This window comes from Ylistrum balloti, unplaced genomic scaffold (genome assembly GCF_031769215.1).
Source record: "Ylistrum balloti isolate Yb309-2 unplaced genomic scaffold, AGI_CSIRO_Ybal_v1 Utg370520, whole genome shotgun sequence".
NCBI lineage: Eukaryota > Metazoa > Mollusca > Bivalvia > Pectinida > Pectinidae > Ylistrum > Ylistrum balloti.
Genome location: NW_026782333.1, coordinates 612,587 through 634,616, shown reverse-complemented (window position 1 = coordinate 634,616; position 22,030 = coordinate 612,587). Strand labels below are relative to the sequence as shown.

At 34.5% G+C, this 22,030-nt stretch overlaps 2 protein-coding genes across 2 annotated transcripts; one reads left to right on the top strand and one right to left on the bottom strand.

The window, feature by feature from the left end:
• Positions 1-160: 160 nt before the first annotated feature.
• Positions 161-4,700, top strand: LOC132555859 (uncharacterized). Its single transcript, XM_060220219.1, has 8 exons — positions 161-250; positions 932-1,081; positions 1,674-1,766; positions 2,945-3,007; positions 3,159-3,203; positions 3,668-3,753; positions 4,127-4,202; positions 4,554-4,700. Exons 1-8 carry the CDS (start codon positions 161-163, stop codon positions 4,698-4,700), a joined length of 750 nt encoding a protein of 249 aa, XP_060076202.1.
• Positions 4,701-9,473: 4,773 nt separating this feature from the next.
• On the bottom strand, positions 9,474-20,822 carry LOC132555832 (dnaJ homolog subfamily C member 7-like). The gene is made up of 13 exons (XM_060220192.1): positions 20,773-20,822; positions 19,017-19,114; positions 18,111-18,235; positions 17,514-17,627; positions 16,939-17,013; positions 16,507-16,625; positions 16,027-16,180; positions 15,411-15,575; positions 14,625-14,716; positions 14,470-14,543; positions 14,105-14,251; positions 12,652-12,807; positions 9,474-11,321 (listed from the first exon to the last, which is right to left on the bottom strand). The coding sequence occupies exons 1-13, from the start codon at positions 20,820-20,822 to the stop codon at positions 11,191-11,193; spliced, it is 1,500 nt and encodes a 499-aa protein (XP_060076175.1). The 3' UTR covers positions 9,474-11,190.
• Between the last annotated feature and the right edge of the window lie 1,208 nt (positions 20,823-22,030).

Genomic DNA, 22,030 nt, shown 5'->3' with positions numbered 1-22,030 from the left:
TGTCTGAAAAAAAGGTTTTCTGAAAAACAAAAACAGCCCTCATAATTATCTGGTCACTGTGTATAAGAAGATACATCGATTAATGGATAAATCGGATGGGAGAGACGACTTCGTCCAAGGGTTGTGATTTTATTTCTTAACGTTGTGTTTTACCATGCAGATGGCCACTTCTCCAGTAGCCAGCGAATCAACGTCCAGTTCGGATACCAAGGAGCTGGAGGTCCTCCTCCCGTCCTTTCTCCGTCAGGCGGTAAGTGGCAAAACAAAACGGAAAGATGAGGACATTATTTTTGTTTCTTTTTTCCATATTGATTTTAAGGATATTCAGGAGTATTGCTCCTTATTAGCTCACCTCCCCGAAAGGCAAATGAGTCTATGTCATGGCGCGGCATCTGTCGTCTGGCGTCAACATTTTCCTTCACCTTCAAATAATTTCTTCTCAATAAGCAAAAAGCTTGTGCCACTGATATTATGCCTGTATCGTACCGGGATGAAGGGTAGTTAAATTTGTTCAAATGAATGACCTTGGCCTGCTTTCATTGTCACAAGGCCAAATGTGCTAACAAATTCAAACAACTTCCCATTAACCGGAAATCCCAGGGTACTGATATTGGGTCTGTAGCGTGCCAGGATGGAGGGATGTCAGGCCACAGAAATCAAATGTTATGAACTAGTAACTTCTTTTCACAAACCCTTAGTCATGCTACTGATGTATTAGCAAGTCTGTCGAGGTGGAAGAAACTGAATTAATAAAGTGACAAAGTCCTCTTTGTAAGCTACAGAACAGGCAAGCGATTCAGACTCATTGGGCCTCTCGTATATTTCTAAGAAAGGGGTCGTTTTTCCTTATATTTTTGTAATGAATGAAGTATATTGCTAAATTACAAAAGATGAATATATTTGCGTGTAACTGTATCGTGCGTTATTGCAGACGGCTTTCCAGCAGATGGGAAAAGAACTTGACAATTATATGAAAGGGTCTCGAAGCATGAAGATTGTGGTTGACGGTATCAACAAAACAGTTACCTCCCTTTGTGACAAGTCGTGGCCTCGTGTTGAGGAATTCGCAGCTCTGTTAGAGGTAAGACAATGAGCAGGATGATAGTATTATCATACATCTAATTTTAAATGACAAAACGTTTTGTCGTTCTGGTAATTTAGATTAATTAACTTCCTGTTGTTCACGCGAGCGGAAATGTTTTTGTTTTCGCCAGGGTATACAAACCACACACAGTGTATATGAACACACGTGCTATTCAGGGAAGCGTACAAATGACGTATCTTTTCACTTATAACGTTTTTGTCTTAAAACTATATATATTAAAGCAATTCAATGTAAATTAATGTAGCGCGCGAGGGGCCTTACTGTGGGAGGAAACCGCAATACCCAGGGAAAACCCACGTCGATAGGCAGGTGACCCCATTATTTTCACGTCCGTTCCAGGATTCGAACCCCGAACGGCCAGCTGAAAGGCGAGGGAGTAAACATTGCGCCATCCGACCACCCGTGTTTGTTTCATGCCTATCATATGTTGTTGTTGTTGTTGTCGTTGTCGTCGTCGTCGTCGTCGTCGTTGTTGTTGTTGTTGTTGTTGTTGTTGTTGTTGTTGTTGTTGTTATATACACTAAACTCGGAATCATATTGTTTATTTTTTTTCTTTTTGTTTACACAGGACCAAGCACAGCTATGGTCAATATTGGAAATCGATATCCAGAAGATGGGAAGAGGTTTCAAACACTTTGGAGAACAATTCTACATGGTACTGGTAAGTTAAAATAGTTCCATTGAACCTTGACTTGTTATGAATGTCATATACTTATTTTTTCCCCAAATAGATGACCTCGCCTTACTTCCAATGTTAGTCTAGTCAGAACGCAAAACAACAACACAAACGATATCGGTATTTACTTCGATCCGATGTATTCTGTTTTATATCAAGGTGTAAATTAAGTTCAAATGTACGAGTATATGTTCGCCGTAAAAATGACAGACATATAGGGTCATGCTATTCAAACTGTGATTTCTTGGAAAAAGAAAACAGATACTGATCTACGTGATAACAAGGAGCCATCACGTTTAAAGTTGTAAAGAACCATAAAGGATATTTGTTCAGCTTGTCAGGATAATACATTACCACAGACCATCTATTAGAAGATAATTAGTCGTGGTCCCAGAGATCTTTAAGAACCTTTCTCTGATGCAAGGAAATCACTGCGAACTATCACTGTTGAAACAAAATCGTAAGAGATCGTTGTAGTGGAAGACTTTGATTTAGCCTCTGTGATGTAGTGATTATATAACGGTCTGCAACTTCCCGTGGATTAAATATGTGTTACGTTTTATGAAGAAGGGACTAAAAGATGAAGCCCTTTGAAGGACGAAACTTAAAAAAAAAACATAGCTGAAGTCCCCTCCGAACATACAGGAATGGGAACTTAATTAGTGTATTTTTCTATTATGCGCTCGCATAATAAATGTCGCGTAGGCAGATAATACATATATATATATTCATTACAGAAATGACGTGTTTACGTAATGGAAAAAACACATTGCTTTTATTACGTGTGCAGTAATAGAAACAAGATGTTTTCATGAAAAATAATGTTTCCGATTGCAACAAAATTCGGAAGTGAGATTGTACTGTGTAATGAATGTGCTAATTGAAGGCACACTTTGTGTAACACTTATGTCTTACAATACAATAGTTAAGGTCAATGTTTACGTTTTTCAAATGTAGGTCAAAGGTCGCGGTCAAGGGGACATGGTCAAACAATTTTGGTACCACCAGAAAGGGCATAGCACAAGGAACACACATGCCAAATATGAAAGCCATACTTCTTATGATGCAATAGCTATGGCAAATATAAATATTTTTCAAGTGTAGGTCAAAGGTCACGGTCACATGGTCAATTTTTTATATGTTTGTTTTATTCCTTTTTTTAGAAAGCAATTGACCTTCGTAAGAAAACTAGGAAAGAATACGCCGAGCTGAGGGCTAACGTTAAGGTAATCCATCCACCAATACAAAATAAACACTGTTGTCATGACTACGACCATTATTTCAATCTGTTCTCTCGCAATTTTGAACAAAGTGCCTGGTTATAAAAGTATGACTTAAACTGCTCGTATCATTATTGATAAATTATTTCTTACGCAGAAACAAGATGAAAGTTTCATGGTGAAGAAGTCAGAGAAGGCAAAGGTATGTAACTTTAATAATATCTTGTCTGCTTTAGCTTCTTAATATTTTAACTTATAGGTAATGTTCACACACTTTATAATCAAACGTGACTCCTTTTTCACTTCAACTTAATGCGTGTAGGGATTTTGCTGCGGACGGGCCGACGTTTGGTCAGATCCTCATTTTTCAGTCAGATTCTAACGTAATAAGATACCCCTCTGTCGGGCCTTGTAAACCTCTCTCCATGCTGCAAGAATGATAGGTTTTACACAGATTCACAAATCCCCCTCTTTCTTCAAGCTACATTCTTCAAGTGGCATGGTGCATGACCTTCCTACATTATATTACCATTCACGGTCAGGAGTACTGTGCAATGAACGAACGAGTGATTTTGAGAAAGTGTTCATTGATTTTAATGAAATATCTAATCGCCTTAATGGGTTTCCTCAAGGGGTCGTTCTAACACCGAACGTCTTTTTTTTAAGGCGCGGCATCATATGGAGACAAAGCTTGCCGAATGTCTTGACATCGACCGATGTTTGGTGATACGGATAAAGGAAATACAGCTTGGGTTCGTATGAGTGATATTATTCTATATAGGAAATAAGAAATATTGCACGCAACCTACTGACGTTCGATATAAACCTTCTTCTGAGAAAACGAAAAACCCTATTCTCTCTTTCCAATGTTTCCCCCCACCCCCTTCTCTCTTATCATGTCCAGAGTACGGTATCCTCCTGACGAATGTTTAATCCAATTCTTTAACTTTTACTGACTTTGGAATAATCATTTAAATAATATCAGTTTTGAATTTAGAAAACAACGAACACTCATTTTAATCACGATAGTTCACGTTTGATAAAGTGTGATGTAGGAATGTGCCGAGAATGTGGCGTCGCCAGCAGAACACCGATATTAGCCTCACCATATATTTGCTTTTACAGACAACGTCGTTTTGTGGCAGAACAGTACAGTCAGTTCATGGCTGCCCAAGCTGGATTTTGTAAGGACACACTAGAGGTTGGGTTTATTTTTTATCGCTTTTTTTCTAAATGTTTTGAGATATTATATGCCATCAATAAAAAAAGTCAACAACATTAGTGTAAATGATGCGATTTTTACCACAAATATGTTTAATTCCATAAAAAAATGTTTCGGGGAAAAAATGATGCCCTCGCGATCAGCTGTCCGCTTTGTTCACCATAATAGTTTTATAATTACTCGATATCTACCAGCGATAAAAACGGACAAATCGCCCTAATTGTTCGAAAAAAGTTTAATTTATTTAATATTGAAAACTTAATATAAAACTGTTCAAACATTAAAAACATATCTCTCCAATATACAAACATCGCCATTTTCAATTTGCAGATATTAAATATGGTACCCGATATATTGACGGGGTTCTTGCCCAAAAAGTCTCCTCGGTGTCCAAAACCAGAAAAAAAGAAGTTGGACCTTCCAGTCCCCAAACCTCCAAAGAAGAAAAATGCCACGAGGCGACAACAAGCACAATGAAAATGATGTCGTTTTGTCTTTATCGACAAAATAAATCAAATGATGCTTATATTTCCTTGTAATTTGTGTTCAATTTAGTTTGATGTTTAAACTTTAGGTAATACATTAAGTATACACCATGAAAATTTATCAGTAGAATAAATCAGCGGTTGATATTATACAAATCCACGATAACGGTAACAATTTTAGTCAGACTAGGGAAATCAGAAATATAGAACATATGTAATGACGATGATATACAATAAGAACATGCTCCGAAGTTATCAAATATTTGAAAATTGCGAAATTTATTGAATTATGACGCTAGTACACCTCCCCGGGTAAAGACTTGCTTGTTGCTTTTTATAAGCCCGTCGAAAGACGGGACGTATTATGTTTTCACGCGGGCTGGCGGGCGGCCGCACATCGGTTTCCGTTCGATAACTTGAATAATTTTTACAGATTAATTTGAAACTTCATATGAAGGTTTATTACCATAAAAGCCAGATCGATTTCGATAACCAAAATTTTTCGCCCATTATTTACAGAGTTATGGCCCTTGGTACGTTTTCAAAATAGGTTTCCGATCGATAACTCGTGAATGTTTTTTACAGATTAATTTGAAACTTCACATGAAGGTTTATTACCAATAAAAGCCAGGTCAAGTTCGATAACCAAAATTTTCCGCCCAATAATTACAGAGTTATGGCCCTTGGTACATTTACAAAATAGGTTTCCCCTCAATAACTCGAGTATTTTCTATACGCCCGTCGTATGACGGGACGTATTATGGTATGGCGTTGTCTGCCCGTCCGTCGTAAACTTTCCTTGTCCGGGCCATACCTGTGTGTGTCCTTGGTCTATTGTCACCATACTTTGTACACATATATATCTCAAGGTCACCGAGTGTCGCGTATAAAAAATTGCCTGCCTCGCATGCATCGTTTCGGAGTTATTCCCCCTTAGTTCACATACTATATTAGCAAATGGTGGTATGACGTGGCTAAAACTCCCCAAAATGATTTTCAGATTATTCCAAGACAACTTCGTTATTCAGTCAAATACTGCTTCACCATCGAAGACTGGCGACGGGCGTACATTGTGCCTCAATTAGGCCCTTGTTCATCATATTTTACAGCCAAATTTTGTGTAAATATTAAGGAATTGGCCATTTTTATTTAAAGCATTTACCATGGCTGACATCATGATCCTTTTGGTGTTAAGATTATTGTGATATGTGTTTGGAGTAATAAGGTTTCCACTTCAATGTCTACTATGAAAAGAACACAGTCAATTTAAACATTTGTCGATTCTTTATTTCTGTGACGTCATATTGTACAGGTTGTTTATATACATCATCACAGTGATATAAAAATGTCATTCACTCAATCTTCACTCTCATAAAACACATTCACACCAACCCAAGTCGCACTCACATCAACCACATCTATCCTATTCTCATCTCATGGCTGACAAAACTAAATGTTTCAGGTACCTATCTTCAGCTCAGTCACATGATCCGACATTTTACTTGCCATATGACATATCACATGACAATCTGTGCATGTCAAATGATTGATGAAAGATCCGTGCAAAAAATTCCAAACATTTTAACGGAGAAAATGAAACATCCAATAATATAGAGGTTGGTGATTTCATAGAAATGAAAATAACAATAATAAAATAAATATGATTGTAATCAATGCTCCTCAATCTTATAACTGAGCTCTACAGTTATGTCTTCAGTCTATCCTAAATTCATCTATTTTTATGTCAGATTCTGTTTAAACCGGTAATCTGCCTTTGTTTCTTATAGAAAATAAATATATCTTATCAATTCCTAAAGCTGTCAAGAGAAATGAAGCTAGCCTATTGACCAACAAAATACACTTCAAGAATGGAAAAACTACTCAACATATCAGCACGGATAATTCAATGTTCCATATGTTTCCATAACTCACATTTTATAGTGCTTGAGAGAAAGTGTTGTTTTGAAAGATAAAACATTGTTTTGGTAAGTGATTTATAACAACTTGTTTATAAGTCTGTTGAATGGATCTTGTAGAAAAAATATTTGTATACAGGCTATATTAGTGTATAAAAACAAAACTGTAAACGTTTTAGTTAATTAACAAAAACGGAAAGAATGAAAAATGAGCAAGTTAAAAATGCACTTTAAAGTGAGGATTTCTAAATTTTGAATGTTTAATTTTGGTTTTATTGAGCAAACAATAATAAACATATTGTCAATAGTGATAAAAAAAAAATGAATATATCGGTTTAAGTAATATCAAACCGAATTTTTCTTTTTCACACTTCAATAATCAATCCCAAAGAATGATAAACCAGAACAGAACACCCAGTAAATAAATAACTCCTGTAGACTAAACCAAACATTAAAAAAAAGAGCACAAGTAGACTTCAATCAATCACAAATTTCCGACCATTCACATTAGTATGAATACAGAAGTCTTTCCTACCAACATTATCTTTTCATTATGGTATCAGGTTGATAAATAAACAAATGATTGTACCGGGAGACCTGTGTCAAGACATTTCATGAAAATTTATTAAATAAGCACAAAAAACAGTGAGTTTGCTCAATATGAATCCAAGCATACATTCTTAGCTGCTCCTTATATAGTAGATTTTGGAACATATTATTGAAATTGTGATTCCTCTCAAAACACAGTATTATTTTCTCTTATATATATGATTATTGAGACCTCATTTATCAACTTGAGTCCAAATCCTTCAAATTTAAAGTTACTTTCACAACATTTTCACTAACATGTATACACATCTAATACAACACTGTTACACAGTTTAACACAACATATGTCCTCCCTAGTCTGTACAAAATAAATATTTAACTTTCTTTTTTCCATAAAATTGTTGAACACATGATCTAACGTACAATTCTAATGTATTGTACAGGTACAGAAGCAATAATCTACCAATAGCAGGGCACAGCTTTACACAATTGCAGTGAGTAGTACATAGCCGTTTTGTCTAATGAACGTTTAACATTTTTGCAGCAACAATATTCAATTCTAGAATCCTGGCAAGTTGGTTCTGCAGTGCAATAATTTTAGAATTTCACAGATCATGAGTGTATACACTTGTGGAAATGTATTCACACAACTTGATTTGGTTGCATTTGAAGTCTAAAGACCATTAAGGTCAGCTTGTTTTATGCAACAGGAAACAAAACAGACATGTTTACAGCTTTATGTGAGGTTTTAGTACAACTGTTATGACAAGCACATAAACTACATGTTTAACAAGGTCATGTAGAGCTTAGATTGTGGAGACATGAGATTTTTTCGTTTGATCATCTGCAGAATTTTTCTTTTCATACTTGTGTATATCTGGATCAGAAAAAAAGACATATTTATAATACACCCTGGTGAACTGGATTACAGAATTTTAAGAATAAACACTGCCTAATGATAATGAATTATTTAAACTAAAATCTAGTTTAATTATGAACATCTACAACCAAGTGTTAAACAAAGTGTGGCTGAATCAACTACAATACATAAGTACCATTTTCTACAATCGTTTTACCATCCTGTCACTCTTTTATACCTTAGTGTACATAAAATTATACCACCTAAAAAAATGGTTGATTCCTTCACATCTCACACACTCTGTATGTCAGAGCTAGCATGCTTCACACTGGTCATTTGTCTGATGAAAAGTGAGGATGTAGTCATTAGAACATCACACTTTAATCTCCTACTGGTTGTATTTCAAAAATTTCTATTCCATAAAATCTGGTTTACTGTAAAATAGATCAATTTGTTCAGTGATACCAAAAGTTTTCAACAAAATGGATTTTTTTTCATTAATGTCATAATTTTTCTTTGTTTGCTTTTTGTAATTAATCTGGTTTTCATGGTGTCTATGTTTACTTCTCTAATTCCATCCCTAAAGGTAGCTGAAAGCAGAATCCCTTGAAAATAATATTTGTTTATCAATCAATATAGAAATAATTAATGTAAAATCTAAATGCTCATATAACAAACAGTATGATGTATGCATATAATGGAGTACAATGTATGTTAATGATTTTTCCAGTATTTTTTGTCATGTTACCAGAACTATGATAACAAAAGTGTGATATCCTATCTACTACAGATTCACCGGGTCTCCTAATGATCTTTATATTCCATGTAATGATTTTTATAACACATGTTTGACTGTTTTATGATCACTCCAGATATAACTTAATTACACTGACAATTATTCACCACATTATTCCTTAACATACTCTTGAGACATGCATTGCAGACAGCTGTTGATGAACATGTACTGTACTATTTTTTTCCAGTACTTAAGAAAAATAAACATTGTGAATACATTCAACGCTCACAAGATACATATAAAGAAACATATAAAGACTAGTAAATGTAGAATACTTGACACCCCAAGAAAGTAAGGTTTACAATCTTTTGGCCCATTAATAGACTGAAACATGTAGACAAAATATGGTTAACTTTCCATCAGTCAAAACAAAATCAAATGTTGTTAAATTGAATGAAATGATACAAAATTATGCTTTTGAAAGTAAATCGGAGTGTGAACCATCATTGTAGACACCATCAAAAATCACAACAAAGAAAAGCCTTGTAAAGTCAACAAGATTAGGATATTGACACAGTAGGTCCAATACATTATCTTTTGAACCCTTAACAATTGACTGATAAGAAATGGTGATTTTCATTTCGTTCTTCATCAAATTGAATATCACAACCAAGAAACCATGCAACACCCCCCACCCCCCCCCCCATCAAAAATCTGCATGTATCGACAGAAGTAAGCATTGATATATTAGTATACAGAGTGATACACATATGACTACAAATTAATGTTTATCAAAATCATTTAATTATTGGTTACAAAATGCATCTATGAGACTTACAATCTGTTTATTTGACAATAAATATGGATATTGACTGTTGTTCTTTGACAATACATTTGCCAACATTCTGTGTTCTGTAAACAAACTGCTTATAATATGAATTTGGGGTATCCAGTTGCGTCAACTGGTGTGAGCATGCTGTGACAGCAAGACATCGAAGAAATCACACTTAATCAATGCTACTTATAAGAAATGTATGTGTATAATTTGTCAGTATGAGTTGCTTATGACCTACAACCCACTACCAACAGTGCTTACTGTCCATGTGAAGAGTGACAACATGGAATGATATGTACCACCCCAATATCCCTGTAACTTAGCTATCAATAATTAGGCATATATACAATCTCTAGATGAATTGGAGTACCGGAAATTTGAATTGTAAGTGAAACAAGAATAGGAAGGGTCCAACAATCACTAGGCAGAAAATTATTGTTAATACATTTTCATATTTGCTTATTCAAACTAACTGCAGGTTTACCATAACTTGTTCTTGAGGTGCCAAGTATCCTTAAATAGTATTTGACTTGTAAAATCTACAGAATCCACCCATGGATCTACCCGAGAACCAGTCTGTCACACATTACTATGTGAAGTGTGCTGAATCACCAGGATCAGGTCTCTTTTGCCGTCATAAAATTTCTATGAAGGTATGTTCAGAGCTATTCCACTATAACACCCATCCCATCCCAGGACTTCAAGTATCATTTAGATTCAAGTAAGATGTATTTAGACTATTAAATAATTACCATACAAATCCTACAATAAGCACAAAACCCGACACATTTCCTCAAAGTCAGGAGCAGGCTTATTCCAGGGCAATAAGACCAGGGGCCAACCCATTTCCTAAAAGTCAGGAGCAGGCTTATTCCAGGGCAATAAGACCAGGGGCCAACTCATTTCCTCAAACTCAAAGTCAGGAACAGGCTTATTCCAGGACAATAAGACCAGGGGCCAACATATTATCTCTACCCCAAAGTCAGGGGGTGGGTTTTTCACAAGACAATGTTACAACATTTGTTGGTAATCCTACAGAAAGGCTATAGATACAGTAGGGCTTATTACAAGGAATGCACTTATTACCATATGAATTATAAGTAGTACAAAATGTATTATACTAAGTTTTAATTTAAAATGCAATTACAGTCTGTGGTGTAACAATGTGTCTACCTGTCATTTCCTCAAACAGCATGTCTATTTACTGAAGAACAGTCTTTAATAAACAAATTCACTTTCCATACCCTCGCTGACCTTTTTGAGTTGAGAGATTATCAGACTTTGTGACTGCTGAGCAAGTCACCAAGTATTCATCTCTGGGATGTAGTTGAATACGTGACTTCATTTACTAGTTTGTTTTGTTTTCCTCTGAACAATTCAAAGTTCAACATTTGCACTCGAAAATAAACCAAACACCCAGTTGAGAGTTGATTGTGTTTCTTTCTCTGTTGGAATCCTCAGAACTTTGTGAATGTCAAGACCTGGACATGGTCTTCATTTCAATGTGATCAGGTGTTCATGACATCATAAAACCCATCACAGGTGATTGAAACATTTGTTTTACCAAGAATAAGATGATAGATCATGTTAACCAAACTGAAAAGTAAATCCCCCTGGAATACCGCCTCCTTGTTGGGCTCCACCAAAGCTAAACCCTCCAGGACCTGCACCACTGGAGAAAAACGTCTGAAATATCTGGTTAGGATCCACTCCAAAGTCTGAAAAAGACATTTGACAGAACACATGTAAATTCTGATACATTAATGCCACCGTCTCTCTACATACTTTTCCTTATACACAAGATGAATGATAGCTACCCAAGTTAATAGGCATGTAACAGTCTCCAGAAAACTGATACATAAATGTATACTTCTACATCAGGTCATGAATTAAATACTATTCAAAACAAAATTTTTTTATGAATTACAGTCCACGACACACAGATGATTAATTTGTGCTGGAAATAATTCTAGTCAATGAATGTTTGAGAAGCCAGCCGTATTCTGTAAGGAACAGTGTTATTATTACTGTTGTATGTTAATCTGCTAACATATACCAGGAAGTTGTGCCAGTTTACAAATATATCATGTTACTTAATTGCACTAGTGGTATGTGGAAAGAATCAGTAATACCGCCAATTTTAGATAATGACATCAGAAGTTTGAGATAGCAACAAGGACATCATCATCAAGATTCCCCACCTACGTTCATTTGTAAAATATATACATTTTAAGTGAGCAACATGGAAAACTTGAAAAGATATCAGCCAATCAGGCCACAGCAGCCTCATTAAATATGCACAGAATTTGCCGATAATCAAACTTGAATAAGGAGTTAAGGTAACAAGTCATTCAAGCAAGTCTCATCATAATTCTTTTGTTCCATCAAAAGATCAAAAGGTGAAATGTGGAAAGCATTAAGTTAAAGTGCCAAAAGATATCAGTCAATCAGGTCACAGCAGCCTCATTAAATATGCTTAAAATTCACCATTATTTAATCTTGGGCAAGTGATTAAGGTAGCAAAAGTACCAACCAAGTTTCATCAAATTCTGGCCCATCCTTCAAAAGATATCATGTGGAAAGCTGCATCTGGATGGATCTATGGACGTATGGAATCCATTTGAATATCCTCCGCCAATAAATAATAATACTATCCAGGTAATTTGAATCAATTCAAATGCCTAGTTAGGTCAAAGGTCAAAGTTTTTCAGTAAATAACACATTGTCTCACCTATGTCTACATATGCCCCTATTGTGAAGTTCTAGTTACAAAAGATAGATCCTCTGACAAGATAATGTATGTGGGGACGGACATACGGAAGGACAGACAGACACAACATATTGCATCATTCACAAGACTTGCAGTAACATTTATATGACAATTTATATTTAAGAACTTTGAGTCACTTTGAACCTACACTGTAGGGACAGACTGTACGTGAATGGTATTTTGTATTGAGATTGTTGGCTTAAATAACACTGCCATCTTTTTATCAACAAAAATACCTCTGATCAAGTTTCAATCTACATTCACACAAAAATACATACCAAATCCAGCACCTCCCTCCAACTCATCAATATCAGCCCCTGAATCATATCTGCTCTTTTTACGTTCATCAGACAATACTGCATAAGCTTCCCCTACTTCTTTAAATTTTTTCTCTTCTTCCTTTTGTACATCTGGTGTATCATGACTGTGACGATCTGCAAACACACCAAACAAATGTGATCAGTGCTTTTAGGTTAAACAAGTCTGGGACCTATAGTCCTTGACAAAAATTATTAAAATGAAATTATTGATATTCAAATGTTGGGGTCCTCTATGTATATATCTATATCAAACAAATGTTAATAATTACTGTGTTTTTTCAATGTTAATTTTACAGCAGCCTGTTCCTTATTGAATTGGGAAAATATAGCATAATTTTTAATACTGCAAAAATATTCCTGAATTTTGTTTCATTTTGGGAAAACAACACCCTTTTGAGACAGTAAACTAGGGCAAATAAATCACTGGATTATGTGTGTGATATTTCTAATCATTGACCTTAATAAGGAACTGCAGTAGTGAGAATTAAATAACATAACTTTGTTTTTATGACTATAGCATCCTAAAATATTTATGAACATATTTCCTGGAAAAATTTGACCAATAAATGGACAGACTAGAAACACACTGAATAAACCTGACTTCCTTCAAAGCAGGATACATCTGCTTAATACACAAAGAAACATAATTTAGCTTAATCCTATCCCAGAATTATAAGGAAAGAAAGACAGAAGTAATATTCAATTCTATTAATATCTGTTCCATCTAACTACTTTTACTTCAAAACTATCTTTTATATACCTTGATATTACTGATAGACTTAATAGTAATAATATACACAGATATTGAAAACTTTGTTGGCTAAAAGCAGATATTGGCATATGGTGAAAATTATCACTGGAAACAGCAATATATTCAACATCAATATAGTCTTGTTTTTGTTGTTGTTTGGGCCTGGTTATGCAACACCAATGAGTTATTGTACAATGAAATCTTACAAAATCAGTCTCTGAAATTCTCTCCATCCTGACCAAAACAAATTAATCCCCAAGCAAAAACCTCCGTTCCATACAGTCAGTGATCAATCTACAATTTATTTTCACAAGTCCTTTTAACTTTTATTGCTTAAAAATAATGGGTTCTGCAATGGAAAATTTAACTTTTCTCAAAAATTCTATGAGTACAGGAATCGGAACGCATATGTAGATTAATCACTGATATAGCAAACTGTGATTAAAAATTCACTCCAAAGCAGCCAAATTGTTGAGTCCTCTTGGTGTCTGGTTTTACATATTGCTGCATCAGGTCTGATTAGTGGATAAATCCCTCAGCCTCAATGTTGCATTCCCCGTAGAGTTAGATTACAGCTAATAGAAGTACTGTCATGCTGGTGGGGTATGACCAGCTATCTGTATTCTAGGAATTGAACAAGAGGCTGGTGTCTTAACTTACCAGGGTGATGCACTAACGCTCGCTTCCTGTATGCTTTCTTTATCTCATCCACTGTTGCTGTTTTTCCTATTCCTAAGATTTTGTAATAGTCTTTCCGTTTACTCTTCTTTAATTCTAATTTTGCTTCTTGTAGTAATCGTTTATTTTCTAAAAATACACAAAAGAAAAAAACCATTAAATATTTCAAAAGGAAACAAATGAAATGACATACTCTACTTTCAAATCATTTTATCTGTTCACAAGTAATTCTTTATTCATGACATATACGGATTTCAGAAGGCAACATTTATATCATTAAAAAAAGCCCATCAAAAACATTTCAATACACATTAATTACCATAATGCAGAATCATAGAGTAACCTACCTTGACTTTTGTCCAACTTCAGAATTTTTTCATAATCTCGGACAGCATCATCATATTGTTCTGTATCCATGTAACTGTCAATTAAAAATGGACATGTAAAGTCTCCACAAAACATACAGGTATTTTCTATGCGAGGAAGGATATGAAGTTCTTACCATTTTGCACGCCGTAGATAAGCTTTCAAGTATGTGTCATCTAGGTCTACTGCTCTTGTACAATCAGCAATGGCTTCCTCTATTTTGTTTAACTGTAGAAAAAAAAAATGAAAAAATATCTGATTAGCATTAAGTCTCAAACAAAGAAGGGCAAGATCGATTGTTAAGTAAATGAATCCAGTCAAACAGTCATAAAGCTTAAATCACAAAAATATCAAAGTTAAAGATAAAAATATATAAAGTAGAAAAAGTTCCAAAGGAAGATATAGGTCAAAATGATTAGGATTCAAAAAGGACATTTAAGAATCAATTTTTTCCCAAAAACAGTTTTAAATGTAGAACTGGGGATTACCCTGTTACAGTCCAACAACAGGTAATGTGTAAATCATGTGTGTGTGTGTGTGTATATATATTATGCTTTTGGCAGCAGTGGTACTGCCTGCCTGATCATATACTTATGCACTAGTCGGAGTGTAAGTGTACAAGAGAAATCATAGATATACAGTGAAACTTCACCTAACAACCACATCAATATTATGACCACCACCCTAGTATGGGCACTTTTTTCAGTCCCTTTTTTCATTATCGATCTTGGTATTAGTCTCTTTAATGTTACGACTACTATTCTGTATCACAACCATCGCCTAGTCCCAACAAGCACTAATTAACAGGGTGGTTTCACTGTATTTATATTCATATACACTAGGTAGGGTAAAGTATAACAGATATCTAGCAGTCCATTTAAAACAATAATGTGTTATTTTAACAATAATTTAACAAACTCACCTTTGAACCAACTGTTGCTCTGTTGAAGTAAAGTTTAGAATTTGTGAATTTATTGTTAGGGTCAATGGCTAATGCCTCTGTGTATAAGTCAAAAGCTGCCTGTAGATTTCCTGACCGAAATTCTTTGTTTCCTTCTTCTTTCTTCGCTATTAAGGCTTTGGCTTTCTGCAAAAACAAAATGTGAGAGAAAAAAATTATACTATGTTATGCTGTAAAGAAGTTCAAGAATTTTTCCCCAAATTTTTCAAGAAATTGTAAATATCCAACATACCGTTCACCATTCCTTAGTTTTGCCTACCAACATTATTGATACCAATGACAAGTTCAGATGTGGTGAGAATAAAGCATATAAAATTTTCAAGGGGAGGATGTTTGGTATTGAAACTGAGAACAAGACTAACATTTTGACTTTTTGCATTCACATCTGAATCATTTTCATAACGAAAAAAATTTAAGATGTGGTTAGCATTTTCATAAGAAATAAGACAACCATACTCAGTAAATAAGGTATTTTTCTTGCTGTGTCAAAAATGACAAGCCGTACCAAATCCAAATATTTCTGATATGTAATAAGGGAGGTAACTGTAAACAAAGTTGTCAATATTTTGAAAATTACCCTGTATATTTCCCTGGCTTTTTGATGGTCTGGTGCTAGTCTCAGAACTTGCTGGAAATGCTGAAAAGCTTTGTCTATGTTATCTTGGTAGTATAAACACATCCCTCGTACATGTATAGCATCAGCATTCATACCGTCTTTGCGTAATATATCACTGAAAGAAGAAATGGAGAAAAAAATTTAAAATCACTGAAAAAGAAAATTATCCCTTAAAGATATGGATGTTGAGAAAAAATAGGTGAAGTATTTTTTTAATGTGAAGTAAAATTAAACATTGAAGCAATGAAACCTAAAATATCATAAAAGTTAAACAAGAACATTTCATCCAATTTTTTTTTAACAAAATGGCATTGTTTGCTTCATAGCAATGTCTATGTAAGCAATTTCACTTTAAAACTCAGATGCATACTTAAATTGTCAGTGCAATAATCTAAGTTGTTTCAAAAACTGTATAACATTATAGAAATAAATAAGACTTACTTAGCAAACTCTTGTGATTCCTGGTATCGACCGAGTAAAGCTAGCACCTCAGCTTTTCTTATTCTGAATTTTACACATGCTGGACATTGTTCTATACATCTATCCATACAATATAACACCTAAAATATAAAAAAAAATCATGAATTTCTTTAAGATACTTGAGTCATCTAGAAATAGTCATAAAAATTTTGGTGAATCTGTCAAGTCAGGTACACTTTTGATGAGTCCCTATACTGAAAAAAGAAGGAGTTCTCAAAATTTGAGGGAGGAAATCATATTACAGGGTTCAAAGAATAAGTCCCAAAAACCACTGGTTGAATTCCTGAAGATTGCATCACTAAATATGTTCACAAAAATGTGGTAAAAAACAATGTGACATCCACCTTTTTAACTTGGTACTGATACTCTAAACTGTGTATTTATCATCATTACCTTTCTGTAATCTCCTTTCTTGAAATCGGCTTCTGCTATCTCTTCAAATTTTTTCACATGATCTGCAAGGGCCATCTGCAATAAAGACATCATATATTGTTATTTGCTGCATTGAAATACTTGTCAATATATTGTGGTTATTACATAGCTTCTAACAATAACCATCTCTTACAACAACCAAGGATAACAACAAGCTATTCCTTGCCTCAAAGCTGACCTGAACAATTGACAGTGGACTTTAGAATGCTTTTCCTGCACTCCTACTACTATAAAGAAATCTTAACAGATCGACAGAGGAAAATGAAATTTCCCTTTTGGCAATGGGACATTTAAAGCACAAGTCGGATATGTTGACAAAATTTTACAAAGTTTTGTAGTTATAAGTTACAGAATTTTCCAGTTATATGCTGGGAACTTTTCTTATTTCATTTATAATATATATTTACACATTTTATTGCTTAAATTTTATGTTCACAATCCATCTGTCTTAGTTATATAATTGTTAAGGAAGAATTGCTGAAGAAATTTCCTTCAAACACTGGATAGTATGTAAATTGATGAAGACAATTCCTTACATCAGTTAGTGCAGTGCTGTTATTAGGCTCCAGCATTAAGACTTGTTGATAGCATCTCCCAGCAGCAACAGGGTCTCCTAGTGCCAGGTGACATTTCCCCTCTCTGACGTATCCCTTTAAGGTTGAAAATAAATGTTATGGTTAACATATACTAGAATGGTTGAAAGATTTTTTAAATATGTAATGAGCTTCCACTCACACAGGGCTATCTAGACTTGTATCACTTCCATCTTTTACGAAATCATTTTTGACCTCAACATTAATACAGTTAAAGTTGCATGGATTGTCATGCAAATTATCCCATAACTGATACTCTACAAGAACTGTGCATTTTTTGCAAATCTGATGCAAAAGCACCCAAAGGTCAATATATAAAAATGGATTTACAGTATATAAGTTGTTATCAACTTGTTTCCAATTCCTGTTCCTTCGATGATATACTTGCTTTGTTGCGTTTATATTTCTGTTTGGAATTTAATAAAGTTTACATTAATATATATAAAAAAAAGAAGAGATCTACGGAGATACAGGGGGTAACATAGAACTAGAAACCTATGAATAGGTCGTAGTTATTGAAAGTGAGGGCAAGCTAGGTACCTTTACGAAGGCGCTGTCCAGTCGTACTGACTGACGTGCATCTTCCAGGGCTTCCAGGTACTTGTACAGCATCATATAGGTGGCTGCTCTGTTCCCGTAGTAGGCTGCACATGTTGGACATAGTTCTGAAATACAGTATATATATTGGATATAGATTCCATAGAATACATTAACATACTGTGAAAATATTAATGTTTGTCAGAGGTTTATTTCTGTTGAAGTGTCCAGGAAAAGATAAACATAAAACTTGACATGGATAATATAACCATTTGATATCGTGAACAAGATTTCTCCACAAAATCGAGCGCTAAAGAAATTGCAAATTTTGTAAAACTATGAAATAAATAAGCCCAACAAAAATGTATGATTTTATATCAAGTCGCCGAACAGATAATTTATTACTGTATGTTATCATGCCATCTGTTATATCTGACTTTCAAAAGAATTTTTCCTTTTCAGTCTTTACAAAGAGGAAAACCTTTGGTTAAGGTTGTTGTGGGAATTCACAAAACAGGACATTAAAGTAAAAATGGAGCATTACATTTCAACCCAATCTGTACAAAATAATCTAAGAGAACTAACACTTCTGATGTATGATACTACATCGAAGTACTACACATTTTAGTACACCTTAATATTGAATGACATTATGGAGCATCAAAATGCTTTATTTCCCATGTGATCTTTTATTTCAGCTGAATGATCTTGAGTATGTACTTACAATATTGGTATAAAAAAGATACATATCATAAAATTATCTCATTCCTTATGGGTCCTGCAAAAGAAGAATCGGTTTTACATGGACGGAGTCTGTAAGCGTGAAGTACATTAAACTGAAATAAATTCTCTAATATTTTTCAAGAGAGATTGGAAATATTACAATTATGGGCATGTCTCTGTATTTACCTATGGCTTTAGAGTAGCAATTTAGAGCATCTATGTATTGCCGGTTCTTGTAGAAGACATTTCCTTCCTCTTTCTTTTCTTCTGCGTATATTGAGGGACTGAAAAAGTAGAGAAAGAAAATAAAAGACATGTCATGATTTTTACAACTCAAAATGAATTGACATTAGTTATCTGAAATTTTTTGAAATGATTTATTAATTTTTCTTAAATGACAATACTTCAGAGTCTTCTTGTCTATAGTGGAGTCCTACATATAAAATACCTCTACTAGCATCTTGAAATATCATCATGTAATGAATAGAGCATTGACAGGTAATCTGACATCTAGTTCACGTTTCAGTTACCTTCCGAAAGTGTTATCTGGTTTGCATTTAAAGTATCCTAAAACCCCATCAGTGTCCTGTATGTCAAAGGCCCCTCTCTCCCGGTTTTTAAATCTCTGTATCCACACTTTGTCTGGATGACTATAAGAGTACACACACTCTCTAAATTACAACTACTTAATGATTTTTTTTTTTATGTGCATTGATTTATGTTAATATTTTCACTATCAGACAAAGTTTGTCTTGATCAAAATATACATCTAAGTGTTCTTTCTTTCAAAGTGTATGAAAAAGCCAGACTTGTACCAGAAATCTGAAATGTGTGAGGAGGATGTGCTATGTGAAAGACAGATACTTTGCTTGTACATTTGTTAGACTTGTTGACATATTTCTATTAGATGTATATGGTAAACCTGAATTACATTTATTTCTAGCTATATTTTCCTCAGTGTTGTATATTGCTTTCAATGATCAAACAGCATGTGAACGGAAAGGAGTACAATACAGTGTTTTTGACATCCTACATGTGGCTGGTCTCTAGCATGGTGTTCAGTTAGGTAGTCATGAGCCACCAACTATTTCAAGGAAACCAGTCACAAAATGATTCTTACTGTTCATGGAATGATATTCTCAGTAAATCAAAGTATATAATAAATAGAGTATGGTAGAGTACTGGTTCTGGTTTTACAGCTTACATAGTGTACAATGTACATTAATTTGTAGTTACCAAACATGGTACAATCGTTAATTTCTTAATGTAATTAGACCAATAAGGAATCAACAGTAAGTTTACTGCTTTAAACTATGGACACATCCTAATTCCTATTTATTTTCCCAGTTAATGTGCAGAATCGCGTCCGAAGCAAGAAAAAATACTTTGAAAACGACATTTTTACCTTTCAGTTTCACTTTTAATATCAGTGCAAGTAATAATTCAGTTACTATGGTTAATCGACTTGACACACTAGCATCATAACAATCGACACTCAGTCAAAATAATTGGACTTTAATTAACACGAAACCATATGAAAATATACAATATCAGTAACTGAGTAAGTCCAACGACATGAAATTACGAAAACGCCATGGAACATTCTAGAACAGAACATACAGACATGTTATGAAATTTGTACCTTGGCTCCGGTTACAAGGAAACAGTGTCTACAGACATTAGATATATCCAATCACTTATTTATTGTAATGACTCTGTTGCGAATAAACACTAATTTTCTTTCACCGTCGGTTTAAGTCTACCGAATGACCAATGCCTCTTTTGATCTTCGTCACGTTTTGCCAGCAATACAAGTTCGAAGGACATATTTATTTCCAAAATAACTCTAAAGTAACCGTGAGATGTGTCGAAATCAGAAAAACCCGAGATACAAACCCCTAGAATAATTAAAATTAAAATAATGTATTCATTTTCACTCAACTCTTTTTCGATTGTTGGGGACTCCACTTCCATCTGACCGTCTTCCGACATTGTGGAACAGGAATAAAAACAGATCTCGCGAGATTTCGGAACGTAGAAACCCGCGAGGTATCACAAAAGCGTTTGACAGTAATGTATATTCATGTGCCCGTTGATAGCAAGACACACTTCTTTTCGGTCCCTTCACGTAACCAACAAATGAAAGGCATGGACACAAAAAGCATGCACACATTGATCTCACATCGGCGGAATTAACGATTTCGGCAATTAACATTTCTGATGAAATCAAATGAAGCAAAAATATCCTTAAATGATACTGTATTTCGCGGAGTTATCATAACAGGAGTGAGAATCTGAAAGAGTTAAAAATTATGAATGTTTGCATTTTAATGGATATAAGTACCTTAAATGGGAACAAATTTAAATATCTATAATGATAAAAAGGAATTTCAGGTTACAGCTGAGCGCCCGAACACATGTTATCAGATCTAAATAATCATACGAGTTATCTCCCTTAGACTGTGTACGTGTTGATGGAAAATTGTCGATTCCTTCCTGTAGAGACCTACATATGTACATATGGCTTCTGAATGATTTCTTGTATGTATGCAAACACTATAATAGCTCATTTTGAAGGCAAATATTGACTTATCATAAACTGTTTTACTTACAGATATTCAGTGAAAACATTAAACACCTGCTCAAAAAAATATTTGACTAAATAAGAAAATCATTACAATATGGTAATTTAAAATAGCTGTTTGTTCATAGTTGTTGCCATTCTAATTACCACTAGTAATAATTCTTATGAACAAAAAACTAGAATGTCGAGGACCTACTTTTCTTGAAAAAAAGTATTTTTGTGAGATATCCGACGATGATCAAGATAAAAACAACCTCCCCAATTTCAGGGTATTAAGGTGCTTTACCCTGGCTGTCCTTCAGGTTCTGACGGGCGTGGCCAAATAGGATAAAATTGACTCAAAATAAAAAAAATCCAATATCCATATAGTGTAGGTTCAAAAGCTCTTCATGGACGGAAGGGTCTTTAAAGACTCTCCTGTCCCTATACAAATATCCTTCTTAGCATTTCTCATGTTCTCCTTTCTCTACACATTCATTCCAATTGTTTCCATTAGCAAGTTTACTCAGGTGACCGGCTAGACCACTGGGGGTCTTGTTAGAGACTGAAATTGAGTGGATATATAAACATGGCTTTCGGATTATTTTCTCACTCTTCGCCTCCAAATACTGGACGA

What these genes read in the sequence shown, in the direction of transcription:
- LOC132555859 (XM_060220219.1), top strand. Translation starts at nt 161, where the DNA reads ATGGCCACTTCTCCAGTAGCCAGCGAATCAACGTCCAGTTCGGATACC. An exon ending in CGTCCTTTCTCCGTCAGGCG is followed by an intron (nt 251 to 931) that starts GTAAGTGGCAAA and finishes GCGTTATTGCAG; the next exon opens with ACGGCTTTCCAGCAGATGGG. An exon ending in AATTCGCAGCTCTGTTAGAG is followed by an intron (nt 1,082 to 1,673) that starts GTAAGACAATGA and finishes TTGTTTACACAG; the next exon opens with GACCAAGCACAGCTATGGTC.
- LOC132555832 (XM_060220192.1), bottom strand. Translation starts at nt 20,822, where the DNA reads ATGTCGGAAGACGGTCAGATGGAAGTGGAGTCCCCAACAATCGAAAAA. An exon ending in TTGCTACTCTAAAGCCATAG is followed by an intron (nt 18,236 to 19,016) that starts GTAAATACAGAG and finishes ACTGTATTTCAG; the next exon opens with AACTATGTCCAACATGTGCA. An exon ending in ACAGCACTGCACTAACTGAT is followed by an intron (nt 17,014 to 17,513) that starts GTAAGGAATTGT and finishes TCTTTATTGCAG; the next exon opens with ATGGCCCTTGCAGATCATGT.